This window comes from Cajanus cajan, chromosome 9 (genome assembly GCF_000230855.2).
Source record: "Cajanus cajan strain Asha chromosome 9, NIPB_CcT2T_4, whole genome shotgun sequence".
NCBI classification, from domain to species: domain Eukaryota; kingdom Viridiplantae; phylum Streptophyta; class Magnoliopsida; order Fabales; family Fabaceae; genus Cajanus; species Cajanus cajan.
The window spans coordinates 23,023,374-23,038,724 of NC_138525.1; the positions used below are offsets into that span (position 1 = coordinate 23,023,374).

Here is a 15,351-nt window from a genome sequence, read left to right on the forward strand (position 1 = left end):
ATTCTCTAACTCGTGAGATCAATGAAATCACATGTACATAAGAGACTCTTCTTGAAGTACATTTATCTTTCATCTTATCAATTCGAAAATTGGCCTTTATTTTCCTTTTAGTTAGCCGCTTATTAGCAAGACTTTAATATACACTCCACTTTATGAAAATAGAAAAGCAAAAATGCAACCAAAAACCAGGGCTGGTTATGTTGGAGAGCGTCCATTAAGGTCCCACACAAAAGATAATCAACTTGAAGTTAGCATCATAGACGGACAGGTAGTGGGAGCCAGATCACACAGTCGGCTACACACCAGAATTCCTCCTTTTGTACAGTACCATGCAAAATATTAAGTAGTGAGAAAGAAGATATGCATCTATATCACTAAATTAGCATTAACATTATATTCTTATTAATGTATAATAAAATATAAATATCCTCAAAATTATTAGATAATTGAGAATCACCAAGTATTCGTGATCTCAGTCAATTACACATATAATATATATTTAAATTTTTTAATTTACAAGAAAAATTTAATGATACCTGATTATATATCATGTAGAGACTAATTAAGAAGCATGTGATTTAAGATTACCTAATAATTTTTACTTCAAGAAACTATATTAATTAGTTCTCTCCTACGAGAATCTAGATAGCTAATTATTTCTTCTATCTCCCTCTCTATAAATGTAACCCTTTGCTTTCTATGTATCTCACCACTTAGAAATAAACCAAAAATAGTTGCATTGCACATAAATTTACAGCGATAATATCCCTTTTTTTTCATTTAATCATGGCTGCACCACATGATAATGATCCTAGAAGCAATATAGTTTCAATTTCAAGGGTTGTGTCTGTGCATCCCAAACTTGTGCAACCTCAGAGGGTTTTGACCCTTTCAAATTTGGATAGGCAGTGTCCAAACCTCATGCACTTGGTGTTCTTTTACAATAACCTGTCTCACCAAACGTTGAAGGACTTGTCCCTCAATTCAGTGTTTTCCAAGTTGAAATCTGGTTTGGAAGAGACCTTGACTCTGTGGTATCCAGGTGCAGGTAGGCTTAGGCCAAATCAAAGTGATGGCAAACTCAACCTGTGGTGCAACAACCATGGTGCAGTTCTGGCAGAGGCTGAAACATCTATTAAAATATCACAACTTGGAAACCTTTCAGAGTACAATGAATTCTTTGAGAATCTGGTTTATAAGCCAGCTTTTGATGGGAATTTCTCAAATATGCCTCTGATTGTTGCTCAGGTGAGACACGCATATACAATCTATGTACAATATAATACCTAATTGGTAGCTACTTAAGGTTATAAAATATACTAGAATAGCAGTTACTTGATATGATACATGAAAGAAAATTTACCTGTTTAGGGTTTTTTTGTATTTTTTTTTCATCCGTTTTACTTTACCCAATTGATTTCTGTCTTTTCTAATACCATTTCATTATGTCTCTGAAAATTACTCTTCTCCCCAGAAATAGTTATAAAGAAATGTTGGGATTATTTTTTTCTTTTTCAATTATATGTATGTATGGATGAAGCTAGGGTTTGTTCAGGTAGTTTTATAAAAACATGGAACATGTTCCCTTCACACTGGACAATAAGCGGGTTCGTAAGATCTTCGTGTTGCTATAATTTATTTGATTACATCTTTGTTAATTCTTGTCGTTCTTATCATTTTTAAGACAATATCCAGCTTCTGCAAGACGGAAAAACAGGAGAAAAGAAAAAGAGAAACCTTCTTCCTTTTGTGCCCTAAGTATATTAATTAACTATGTACTATATATGTAGCCAAATCACACAACTTCATTGGTATTTATCACAATTATTATGTCTTTTACTCCTATCTCTTCTTTTCCTTTAGGACTGTATTCACTCAATCAGTGTATAATGATTATTTCTCTTACTATCACACGAAAGTTGCGAGAGAAAAAAAATGAATGGAAGTGATAAATTAGACATAAAACCAAAAACACTAAATCATTTTGACAAATACAGGTTACAAAATTTGGTTGTGGAGGCTATTCAATTGGCATTGGAACAAGCCACTCGTTATTTGATGGACCAGCAACCTATGAATTCTTGTCTGCATGGGCTTCAAATTCTGAAATTGTGAAAGGAAGAAGCAGATCTGAAGAGGTTCCAAAACCAGTGCATGAGAGAGGGATACTACTAAGTGGTGCTCTTAATCAAGCCTCAAGAGGGACTATAAATTTCCCTTCAAACTCATCAAGTTTAAGTGGTATGAAAACAAGGGCCATGGCAATAGATCACTTATATCAACTCATAATGCAAGCAGCTGCTAGTGGACAAAAGGGTTTTCCGATGCAAATTGGAGGAGCTTCTAATCAAAAGAAGTGTGTTCTTAAAACCTACCATCTTTCAGGTGCCATGATAGAAGACTTGAAAAGGAAACATTTCCCCATGCGAAGAGGTTCTCTTCCTTTCTCAACCTTTGAGGTTCTTGCGGCTCACCTTTGGAAGGTAAGTCGTTAATGTCTCACTTGCTTTTTCCTGTGTGTTTTCTTTATGATGAGTTCATTATGTGACAAAGATATGACAGCCTGACACAAAAATTATTGTCTGGTTCATGACTACGCATGTCCAAAGTTCTTGTCAATTTGTGAGTGACACTTAAATAATTTTTATTAACTTTTTCAAAACATAAGTCCCATTGAAATTAGCAAGAACCATAAACGTGTGTTCCGAATCATACAATAATTTTCCTTTGCAAATGTTTTTAATATTTTTTTCGTCTTTATTATAAGATAGTTTTAATTGAATCACACGGATCAAATATAACTAATCATGTTAGTTGGTTTTATTGGATTTATAAAATAAAATTATGATTTATTAATTTTACTCTCTTTAATTATTATTAAATATTCATAAGAGAAAAATAAATTACAAATATCAATAAAAATAATAAATAATAATTAAAGAGTTTTAAAGGTAAGAGAGAAATACATATTTTTACAACTTTTAAAAAAGATGCATAAAATGAAAATTAAAATTAATACTTTATAAAAATTATAAAGTATCTTATAAAAAGAACCATTAATTCCCTTTAAATTGTGCCTTATAATAAAGACTACGGGGAATAAATTAGTCATATTCTAGTGTAAAAGGTTTCAGGTATCCTGGTAACTATATATTCTAATAATATTAACTATTTGTTGTTAAAAAAATGGTGAATAAATTAGACGATAAATATTTTTTTAATAAATTTCTATAAATATTAAAGTTTAAGTTGAATTATATTTTTAGTATTTTATTTTATTTTTAATATTATTTTGGTCTTGTAGCTTTCCAAAAGTTTATTTTAATCTTTTTATTTTTAAATTTCGGGTAATATAGTCCTTTTGGAACAATGCCTTTTTTTTCGACTTTGGAACACGGTTTTAAATCCTTCTTTTGCTAATGCCAAATATAAAATTTATTTCATTAGATTCTACTATATAAAAATTATTAAACTCAACTAAAGTTTCAACAACAAAAATTACAGTGATAAATATGATTAAAATTGCATGAAAATGAATCTAATGAGCAATAAGAAAACTAAAAAAATATAATATCATATTCCTTTTTAATTGCTCATAAAATATATTTTTCACACAATTTTTACTATATTTATATAAAAAAAAATTGTTTGAATGTCAATTGTGTACCATAATTTTCACTTAGGTGAATTTAATAGGATAAGTTTCCTATATTACATTAGTTAAAATAAATTCAAAATCATGTTGAAAATAATCACTTATTTCATAATGATCAAACCGACTCAAATTTAAAAATAAAGATTAAAATAATAATTTTAAAAGATAAAAAATTAACATGTATTAAAAATGAGATAAAAAACTATAAATATAATTTACTCTAAATTTTATTCATCTAACTTCTAAATTATATTATATAATTTTGTTGGTCGTGTATATAATTATAATAAATTTTAGATAATTCAAATATTTATAAAACACCAATCTAACAAAAACATTTACTTATAATTTAAATGTCATGATTATATGTTAAAATAAAATATTATAGTATAAAAAAATTATGAATGAAAATAGGTCATACTGTTTGACAAGAATCTATAAGTTGGTCTATACTTGACCTAGATCAAGCCTTACCTTTTAGAAAAGAGGTATAACTTTTATTAAAGTTTATTAGTTAAAAAGGTTAAATTTAAAATCTTTTAAAATATTTATTAGGTACATTAAAAATGAATAAATACATTGTTCAGTAAACATATATTAATTATTAAAGGTAAAAATAAAAAAAAAATTAATAAGTTATTAATTTTAAGAAAGTAACAATGAAAAAAAAATAAAAAAAAATAATGTCAAAACGACTATAAATATAGAGAGTAATTTTTTATCAATATTATTAAACTTTATTAATTTAATAGTTGAATTATACTATTGTGATGATCATGTATATTCTTGAACCAAATTTTATATTATTCAAATATTTGATGACATACAATCTGATAATAATTTTTTTCTTAAAATTTAAATATTATATTATTATATGATAAAATTAAATTGAATAATGTTATTAAGTATATAATATTTTTAATTAGTTATATATACAAATTTTAAATTTAGTTTATGAGAATTTTTAATGTAATAGTTGAATTAATAAAACTAAATGTCTATAAAATGTTATTATATGTTCATTTTGTCAAATTTGACACCATAGTCTCAATTTTTATCGGTAAAAATTACGATAATAACAGCAATGTTTGAATTAAGGATGTCTATGAAGTGAGATAGGACAAGTGCAAGTAGTACACTCTTACTATTTTCTCTATCGAATAAATATGCGTCTTATACACATCTTCATATCTATGTGAGTATTCTTTAAATGGGTACTCAAACTTTTTTTTAATATCTATGGATATTCATATATATATATATATATACATAGATATTTACTAGAAAAATTAGCATAAAAATATGCACAAAGTCTACATGAAATAAAATTTTCATAAATAAAAAATTGAATAAAAAATCTACATAAAAAATTGAATAAAATAAAATTTATAGAAAAAGCTTGCATAAACAAAAGAAAATTGCATAAGAAAAATTGCATAAAATCTTTTAACATACAGATATAAGTTAAAAAAAATTGGCTAAAACCCTAATTTGGTCTCTTATAATATTAAAAATTTTCAATTTAATCCCACTTTAATTTTTTATTTCAATTTAGTCCCAATTTATTTTAAAATACTTCAATGTGGGACTTCCGTCCAAATTTCACAAACAGTGTTAAAGGTCCGTGAGAATCACGCCCGTGATTCCAAATCATGACCGTGATTCTCACGCCTGGTGCTAAATCTTGGTGGGAGAGGGCTTTCTTCGTTCTTGTTCTCGTTCTTTGTTGTCCAGTCACCACCTCCGCTCCCATGGTCGCCTCTTCCTCTCCTCGCTCCCCTCCGAAGACATCGATGCAGCGAACGACATCATCGTGGACCATCGCGGCAACGCCTTCGTGATGAACTCCGACAAAAATTTCATTTGGAAGGTATCCGCCAACGGATCCTCGTCAATCTTCTCTCGATCTCCGATGTACACGGAGGCGACACGAAGAATCCTTCCGATGGTGATGCACCTTATGGTTTCGTAGGGCTGAACGGAATCGCCTACATGAGCAAGGGATACCTCCTGATGGTGCAGTCGAGGACGCAGTGGACGGCACGACGAAGGTGTTGTTGAATGAGGATCTGGTGGGTGCGGACGACATCGCGGTGAGGAAGGACGACATGGCGACGGCATTTCACCAATGAAGGTGTTGTGGTTGATGAAGAGCGATGATAACTCGGCGAAGGGAGCTGTGTACGACAAGGTGGAGGTGAACATGCGACGATTTCCGACGTCGATGGTGATCAGAGAACGAAGAACGAGAACAAGAACGAAGAAAGCTCTCTCCCACCAAGATTTAGCACCAGGCATGAGAATCACGGTCGTGATTCTCACAGACCTTTAACGTCTTTTGTGAAATTTAGACGGAAGTCTCACATTGAAGTATTTTAAAATAAATTGGACTAAATTGAAACAAAAAATTAATTAAAGTGGGACCAAATTAAATTTTTTTAATATTATAAGGAAACAAATTAAGATTTTAGTCAAAAAAACTACACAAATTAAAAAATTTAACATTAAAATCGAGATATCTGCAAATACAAATTTATATGATATTCGTCTCCGTCTAGTTAACATGTAAGTATAGAAAATATTCATACCCATTATTCATTAATAATACTTTTATTTTTTATCCGTAATAGATATTATTTGTGAATAGTCGCATGTGTGAATTTTATGCCATCCTTGATTTGAACCAAAAGCTCAATGCATTATACCATAACTCAGTTACAAATACTGTCAATTCATCCTCTATATCGTCACATAATTTTTTCCTTAATAGCATTAAATTTATTTATTCTATCACGTACATCATTAAAAGAGTTTAATTATTGATCAAATTGTAACCCCTCCCTGGGATAGTTAAATTATATTATCTTTCTTTTATTTAAAAAAATACATATTTTCTCCTAAAGACATTAATATATTATACACCTTGATCCATTTTAATTTAAAATGAGCCTCTCATGGAAAATTTTTCTATGTAACTTTTAGAGTTCTTGAGAAGCCGTCTGAACCCATATTATCAAATTTTGGGACATCAAAAGATGGAAACATGATCTTGATTGAAGCTCCAAAACCAATAATATAAGTATAAATTTTTTGTTTGCTACAGTCCTAAAATCAATAATACAATACTCAAAATTACTTCTCGATTATCTTAGAAATTGCGAAGAGAAGGGAAATACTTTTAAGAGCTTTGCTATAGTTGTTCACTACCATTAGCTAATAGACTCATTCACATTAAAATCGATTAAATTGTATTTAGAGCTATTAGAATCAACTCAATCGTGGAGTTATAAGATACTATACATAAAATTTTAAATTCTTCTTATTATTATCGCTATAATTTTTTATAGATAAAAAGATTAAATTGTAATATTCATGATAATATCTCCCGGGAAGAGAAAGTAATTTAAACATCTCACAAAAGAAAACAACTGTCCCCTCTCTTTTCGTCTTATTTATAAGGTCTATATCAAAAGTATCGTTTGATTTTTATTTTATAAAAATCTTAAATGTTTCATGCATTAATTATCATGTTCACAAGAAATATAATCAAAAGTCATTTCTCTTAAACAAATAAATAATGGATAAAACAAGAGTCTTGTTAATGTTATGAGTAATTTTAGAAAAATAAAATATAAATTTAATATTATTAACTAATTTTTTTCAATCCTAATGAATTAGGTTATTGGGTGTTATAAAAAGAATTGAAGAGAGCATAATTTATACTTAATTGTAATAACATAATATAACACACAAAAAATTAAGACATTATTTACCACATAAGATGTGATTGAGTAAACTTCTCTAAAAGTACTTTTAGAGGAGAAAAATATGCAAATAAATAAATAAATACATTTTTTTCATATATATATACATAAACTAATTTATAAATATTCTTTTATTAACTTCTCTAAAACATCGTTTTTAAGTTATGCATCTAAAGGGCTTATAGGAAAGTTAAAGCACTTATCCAGCCATGAATTATTCCAAACTACACACATATATATTTTTTATTTTCATTTTACAGGCAAGAACCAAAGCCTTCCAGGCGACAAAAGAGAAGCTGGTGTGCCTCCAATTCGCGGTGGACATAAGGGCGAAGACGTCACCGCCACTGCCGAAACCCTTCACCGGAAACGCCTACGTGCTGGCCTCCATCATGATGCCGGCGTCGGAACTGGAGCATTCAAGCCACGAAGTGATCATCGAGAGAATAAGAGAGGCGAAGAACAGCGTCAACAACGACTACGTCAAAGCCTACGTGGAGGCCCTAGACTCTCCGCCGCCGCCGCAGCCGCCGCAACAAGGTGGCAACCACTCTCTCCCTCCGCTCAACGACCTAACTGTGGTTTCCGATTGGACCAGAATGCCCTTCCACAACGTCACCTTCTTTCGCGCCAAACCCACCTATGCTTGCCCTTTGCGCACTCCCATGCCGCAGGTTGCGTACTTCATGCAGAGCCCTCTTGATGATTCCGCCGTTGACGTCAGAATCGGCTTTCACGCCGGAAACGATGTTGTAAGTGCTTTTACTCGCTGCTTCTTGAGCGTCCAGTGATGCAAATTAACGCACTTCTATGACTATGGATATATATGTCATTGTAATAATTGTGTTATTCAGAAGAGAACGCTTCGGTTGTCTCGTGGAAATTAAGATTAATAGCACAAGGCACAAGCTACTGTATACACTATACTGTTGTTTTTAGAATAAATCCTTACTTTAATCTTGGTGGTAAAGTGCTTTTTATTTGATCAAGTTTTCATAAAGTGGAATATATAAGTCTGTTTCAACCTTACAGATAAAAGTTGTTTATCATTTGCATACACTATTAATATCTTATCACTCATTCATGTAGGATATCTAATATTAATACTAGATGGTTTTGGGAAACTTAGACTAACTTGATATGAGGAAATATTTTTCACTTTTTAAAATTTGTATAAGAAACAAAGAGTGTTCATAGATGAAATTTTTAACAGATTTAAATCGAATTGATCTATTTTATAAAAGTGAATTGGTTAAATAATTTCTTTTTATATAAAATAGATCGGTTCAATTTTTTTTTAAATAAGGGTCATATTTTTTTAAATTGGATTAAAATAGATAAAAAAGAAAAACTAATCTAATTTATAAAAATGGGTCGGTTAATCAAATCAATTTAACAAAGTGGATGGGTTTGAAACTTTTTTCCAAATGAATTGAATTTTTTTTAATATGAATTAGTTTAGTTTGAACTTTTTGCACATTTCTATAAGAAACAACAAATTTTATTTATTTATTTTTCCTGTTTTAAAACAAATTTTTAAAAACAAGATGCAAAATAATAGTCATGTTATTTTTTGAAAGAACAAAAATAAAAATAGACAAAAACAAAATCAAAGCAAATGACGCATTCTATGAATTAATGACGTTAATTATTCTAAAAAAATGTTTTTTTAAGGAAAAAAAATGTATGTTAATAACTACTTTCTCTGTCACATAATAAGTTTCGTATCAAGAAAAGTCAATAAAGATATGAAAAGATAATAGTAATTTTATAGTTAATCTTATGATCAATCTTCTTTCATAAAAACGATGTAATACAAACTCACTTTCTATATAATATTATCAGGAATATAAATGAAAAGGAAATATATTGCATTGAAAAGTTAACATAATACTTATTTTAAAACTTATTTTTTGTTTTAATAATACACTTATTATGAGACAAATAAAATAATAATAACGATATTTTTCAAAGTTTTACTTTAATGAAAATCATAATTGGTTTATGTTACTCCTTAACATTAATAGAAAGTTAAAGTTTTTCAAAATTAAGAGACTAAATTAGTTTCAGCAAATTAACCATGGAACACGGGGATTAGTTGATATAGATGATTTTAATTTAATCGATAATCTCAAATATAAACTCTTATTTATAACAATATATAAAAGGGATATATCCATTCTAAATTGTTTTTGATCTCCAATTTATTGAGACAGTTTTATTCCTTTTTTTTTTTTTTTTTTCACTTCTACACAGTTTTTGATTAATGTAAAAATTTAAACTAAATTAACTCTTTTTTTATTGTAACTACTGTAATTATGTATTAAATTCAATTCATTCATATTTTTTTTTTTACATTTTACTTTTTATTTAAATAAAATACAATTATGAAATACCTCAACACCTAATATATATGTAATTATTTTAAATATTTAAAGAAATACTTTTCTCGCTTATAACAATTCTACTAGTTCATAGAATTGTCTTCAATTTGTAAAAGATATTCGTGATCTTGATCTTAAAAACAATTCAAAGCACATACAATACTTGTTCGAATAATCGTGATCTTGTTCGTATTTTTATCATGCAGGGTTGTTCGAATATATATTCAAATTATATAAGCGAAAATGGAATAAACCATCAATTATATTTAGTCCTAAAGTATTGCTTTATGTCTTATTGAGTCCCTAAAATAATAAAATTATATAAATAATTACTCAGTATAGTTCATAGGCTTATCGCTAAGTTGATAAATTTGACTATATTTTAGGACTAATTTGACGGATTTATCAATATTTTAAAGACTATTTATTATGAGTTTTAATACTTAACAATTATTTGTGTAATTTTCTGACTTAAATTGAAGACAGTATTACTTAAGTTGATTATTTAGTCCACTATAGAAGCTACCAGCTTATTGCTGAAATAATAAACGAAATATTTCTTTGGCCATTCATAATGAAGAAAACCGTAGTTTATTGTAATTATATTATTCTTCCATATGGACACTGACAAACTGTCTTAAAAAAACTAAACATGGTTAACTCCATAATGTGCTATAGGGCCCATAAACATAAACAAAAGTGCATTTTCACAAATTGAGAAAGCCCTTGCTAGCTGAAAGCAATAATCTAGAGAAAACTACCAATAAGACAAAAACTGGGAGAGAAAAAAGGAGGTAAACCAAAACTTGTCACGCTACAATTCATCAACAAGCATGACATGACATGATGCATCAATACACTGTCACGTTGATGTCCCCGCAGAGTCATTATTGTCGCATAAGTAATCATCCAATAAGTTCACCTTCCCTTGGTTCTGCTTCACATGACAATGTTGTTATTATGAGATATATGAATATAATATGTGCATGTACAAAGGTGCATAGTATAAAGAATTCACACAAACTAAGGGCTTGGAGAAATGAAACACATAATTGAATTAAATAACTTTCTATTATCTTCTTCATGTTAGTGCCAACCAAACTCAAAAGATCTATAAATGTTTTAATCAAATTCTGTGATCACATAGAAAGATAAACTACAGAACATATGCACAAAAAGGTAGACTAGTCAGAAATTAAAATGGTTTTAAGCCATTATGTGATTATTGATTGAATTGTAGTTAATTAATATGTTAAAAACAACAATCATGCAGAAACAGCTATTGTGAAACCGCATCAAATTGTATAAATTTGATTACCTGTGTCATCATTGAATTGACAAAGTATTCCAGTGAGCCAACATTAATGTTAGTGGCACAACTATTTTGAGACTTCTGTTGGTTCATGATGTACCCTTGGTGTGCTTTCAATGAGGTTTCTCCACTCAATCCCATAACTCCATCAGGCTTCATCTGAAATTGATCACAAAAATTGAAGCCCAAGTCTCTATTGAAGGTTGAGTTAACAGTAGTGTGTCCTTCTGTATCAACAGGGTTCACTGAAATGAGAGAGTCTATTGTATTACCAATAGCATTAGAATGGTAACTAGTATCATGATTGTGGTTATCCCACCCTTGTAATGGCACATTATTGCTCATTAGTCCTGAATTGTTTGTTAAAAAGACTCCTTGGGAAGGCATATCTGTGAGTGAATCATGTGATTGATTAGACATTGAAGTAATGGATGATGCACCACTCAGATTCACATCACTTGGAGGGTAAGAGTTTGTACCAGGAGACTGCACAGGACTTGCCCAAATATCACTACACCTACCTTGATCCATCAAAGGGATAGAAAATTGTGAATTCTGAGAAGCTAATTGAGTTAAATTTTGATATGCTCCACTCCCTTGTGTGTCTTTAGTCAAGGCATTATTTGGCATGGGAAAAGTTGATTTAGCATCAATAATAGGAGACAGGTTTTGAACAGGACCAACACTAACACCTTTATTATGTTGCAATTGATCAAGCCCTAGAAACGTTGGCATTCCCTGAATACCATTATGATTACCACCAATTTGGGATGATTGGAACTTGAGTGGATCATTCATAGAGTTGTTTAAATTTTGTGCATGACCCAATTTAAGATTTTCTGAAGAAGGTAACCCATGCACATTTAGACCAACAGAAGTGCTGAATCTACCAGTCATTCCACCAGGTGGAAAGGGTCTGAAAGCATTATTATGAAACTGTTGAGGACCAGAAAAAGTCTGCAAAGGCCTAAGTCCACTCAGAGAACCCATTCTCGAATAGGATGAATCTGCAGTGCCTAATGCTGCCACCATATTAGCCTGTTGGTTCGCCACACGGCTTATTCTTTTCAGATAAAGCCTATATTTCTGCAACCATTGTAAAACACAGTGAGATTCCCTAAGTGAAAGGGGTTATGTTACATTAAACTAAAGAAGAAAGGATGAGAAAATGCCTGGAGGTGGCTGGCCACATTCTCCCTGGTTAGCTTTTCAACATTCATCAAGTCAAGAATCTTTTTAGGTACAGCTTCTGCAACCAAAATAATTAACACTATCATGAGTCACACAATTTAGTAATGGACCACACCATGGCAAGATGTAAAACATAAGTAATGATCATAGAATTTTCATTCCATATCATAAGAATCTCAAGTCAACATTGGATTGCTATCATCCACAAAATATTCACAAAAGCTTGTTAATATAAAAATAAAGGAAACAACAATTGATCAAGCTCTTGCAGAAATTGATAAGAAATCGAGTAAATTACACTAACATTCTTTGTCATTTTTCAAGACTCACATGATACTCTGCATTTTACAAGGTGCATGATGTAATGCATTTTTTTTTTTCATGACAGAAGTGTCAATGTAATGTATTTCAAACAATTGAGTTACTGTAAAGGAAAAAAGGACTGTGGCATCACATGAATTCTAAAATAGATCACAGGTGAGTGTAATTTATTCTAAGAAATATGATAACATTGGTTATGCAATAATAGAAAGATTGAAGAACATACTCTCGATGCCTAATTGATTAACAGCAGAAACAAACTTGCGGTGCAGCTCCACAGACCAAACAACTCGAGGCTTCTTCTGAGTTGAAGGGTCCTCATTGTCATGGCTATTCTCATGATCCTCATGTTCATCTTCATCCTCATCCTTTCTCCTTTTGGAAGATTTTCCACTTTGATCAGAATTTCCTGTTGCTGCTGACTCTCTTCCATTGCAGCAATCAGCATCAGGTTTCTCTTGGTTGCTGGTTTTGTTCTGCTCCTTTGGATCAGTCTTCTTCCTCCTGATTACATGCTGCCAAATGATCTGTAGCTCCTCAATTCTAACAGGTTTCAGAAGATAATCACAAGCTCCATGAGTAATTCCCTTCATCACCATCTTTGGATCACCATTTACAGACAACACTGAAATCAAATATTTAACGATGTCAAAGGTTCATTAATCAAACAAATGAAGCTGCAACACATAGTATCTCAAGAAAATCTTCCAATGAGCACTTTATATTTTTATACCAAAGTTACATATTTATCAATCAGTTCTGAACATAGAAGTTAGAGTCGCATGATTTAGTGGGCTAAATTATTTTATCATTTGATGAATTGAAGAAGACTTTAAATTGTGTGATACATGAATGAATAGGTGCAATTCCATATCAAACACCATGTACAATTCCTTTTATGCTCTACAAACCAACACACAAAATCCTCAAAATCTTTGGTAGTGATGAAGTAAACAAAATGAACTTAAAAACATACACACAGCATCCGAAAACTAAAACCTGATACAAGAAAAAATTTAAACATCTTAACTGTTTAACTTCATTAATAATTATATCATTAATCAATAATGTGGACAAAAAATGAAAAAGAAGAACTGTTGGAGATTGAAAATATGATCATCACTTACTTATAACAGGTAGGTCCATCTCAAGCCCCACAAGCTCAAGCAGCTTAAATCCATCCATGTCTGGCATGTGCACGTCACTGATTACCAGGTCAAATTTGTTTTTGTTTTCTCTCAATAACTTCAATGCTGTTATTGCATTTTTCGTGGAAGTTACTGCAAAATCGTAACTAAAGTAAATATCATTCTAAAAGATGCAGATACAACCAAAATACAAAATCTAGTTAACAAAAACATCCCGCATCCAATGAAACCGATATGGTCAAATCTTTAAAACCAAAGCAACAACAGAAAACACCAAAGAGAGAGAAATACAAAAATGGGGAACTTCAAAATACAAATTATATCCAGACACTAAAATAACATTATGTTAATTAAAAGAAACTTCATTGACCGAATGTTTCGGAAACAATATCCAAGAAAAAGGGGGGAAAACAATAATTCAATAAAATAGGAAAATAGATATTTGATGAAAAAAGAAAATTCAAGTCCAATGACAATAATTTCACATATAGACAGATAAAGATACACATATCTCCAAATCTTGACGCATATCCTATGACAAGATCTACCAAATGAAAAACCAAAAACTAAACAAATTACCACCATCAATTTGACAAATTCAAATATTACAAACAAAATCCTTTATTGTTCCAATAACAATGTGTCGAGCAAATAATAGAATTCCCACATAGTTAACAATGCAATCAAAGATCAAAAAAGAAGAAAAGAAAAGCAAGAGCAGATGAAACTGACCATGGTATTGACACTTTCGAAGCAGAGTCTCCAAAACCTTGAGGCATGTTGGGTCATCATCAACAGCAAGAACACGCATTCCTATAGGAAACTGGTCTCTGAGATCATCCATCCTATGATCCTCCACCACGGTCATTGTGTTGCAAAAGGGTCTCAACTCTAAATTAACTTGCACCAATAAGAGTCTCTTGTTTTATTTCATGTGAGTGAGACCAAAACCCAGAAGACAATCTATGAAAAGAAAGAGAGAAAGGAAGATTTTAAGGAAGAATATCGTTGACGGAGAGAAAAAGGAGGAGTGATGAAGGGAAACAGAGAATAATTATAAAGTTGGTGTGCTTGTCATGTTATGTTATGTGTAACAGTTGAATGAGAAAGATACAGAATCTTCAACTAAATGTGTAGTGTGTGCACAGTGAAAGTTGATTTAACAACATGAAGATTGACCGAATTATAGGACCTTCCTTTCTCGTTAGATACCAGAAAGAACAAGTTCCAATCACCAATTCAAAATTTTCTGGGAAAATTCTCGCGTGATTTCCACGCTCTCAAAACACAAACCGTTCATATTTATTACAATTTAAGGTAATGTTAATATCTTCTGAGAAGATCATGTTGTGGTCATTATTTCCATAAATATATAATACTAAAAGGAAGCATTTTGTTTGTAAAAGATAACTATCATATTTTCATACATGAGACGAGAATTTATTTTTGAAAAATTATAAATAAATATTGCTCTATTTATAGTAATTTAAAAATATATTTAACTCTGGCATTTAAATAGACAGACAATATAATGTATAATTAGATCATTGGTTTTTATAAAAGTATTTTTAAAATA

General features: G+C 30.5%; 2 protein-coding genes across 5 annotated transcripts; one reads left to right on the forward strand and one right to left on the reverse strand.

Annotated features, from left to right (window-relative positions):
* Positions 1–515: 515 nt before the first annotated feature.
* On the forward strand, positions 516–8,408 carry BAT1 (HXXXD-type acyl-transferase family protein). The gene is made up of 3 exons (XM_020349974.3): positions 516–1,248; positions 1,998–2,483; positions 7,680–8,408. The coding sequence occupies exons 1-3, from the start codon at positions 787–789 to the stop codon at positions 8,208–8,210; spliced, it is 1,479 nt and encodes a 492-aa protein (XP_020205563.1). The 5' UTR covers positions 516–786; the 3' UTR covers positions 8,211–8,408.
* A 1,967-nt stretch (positions 8,409–10,375) lies between these two features.
* LOC109790758 (two-component response regulator ARR10) lies at positions 10,376–15,107 on the reverse strand. 4 transcript variants are annotated; one of them, XM_083063862.1, is made up of 7 exons: positions 14,968–15,107; positions 14,508–14,738; positions 13,755–13,907; positions 12,854–13,252; positions 12,288–12,364; positions 11,122–12,201; positions 10,376–10,737 (listed from the first exon to the last, which is right to left on the reverse strand). In XM_083063862.1, the coding sequence occupies exons 2-7, from the start codon at positions 14,641–14,643 to the stop codon at positions 10,666–10,668; spliced, it is 1,917 nt and encodes a 638-aa protein (XP_082919988.1). In that variant the 5' UTR covers positions 14,644–14,738; positions 14,968–15,107; the 3' UTR covers positions 10,376–10,665. The 4 variants fall into 4 exon arrangements, with proteins under 4 accessions (XP_082919988.1, XP_082919990.1, XP_020205567.1 ...); XM_083063864.1 differs by lacking the exon at positions 14,968–15,107 and having other exon boundaries at positions 11,122–11,504; positions 11,595–12,201; positions 14,508–14,961; XM_020349978.3 differs by lacking the exon at positions 14,968–15,107 and having other exon boundaries at positions 14,508–14,960.
* Between the last annotated feature and the right edge of the window lie 244 nt (positions 15,108–15,351).

Bases quoted from the DNA above. Each gene is read 5' to 3' on its own strand.
- BAT1 (XM_020349974.3), top strand. From the start codon at position 787: ATGGCTGCACCACATGATAATGATCCTAGAAGCAATATAGTTTCAATT. The intron at 1,249-1,997 runs GTGAGACACGCA...TGACAAATACAG, and splicing joins TGCCTCTGATTGTTGCTCAG to GTTACAAAATTTGGTTGTGG. The intron at 2,484-7,679 runs GTAAGTCGTTAA...TTCATTTTACAG, and splicing joins TTGCGGCTCACCTTTGGAAG to GCAAGAACCAAAGCCTTCCA.
- LOC109790758 (XM_083063862.1), bottom strand. From the start codon at position 14,643: ATGACCGTGGTGGAGGATCATAGGATGGATGATCTCAGAGACCAGTTT. The intron at 13,253-13,754 runs GTAAGTGATGAT...ATTTGATTTCAG, and splicing joins GATGGACCTACCTGTTATAA to TGTTGTCTGTAAATGGTGAT. The intron at 10,738-11,121 runs GTAATCAAATTT...CATGTGAAGCAG, and splicing joins TCAATTCAATGATGACACAG to AACCAAGGGAAGGTGAACTT.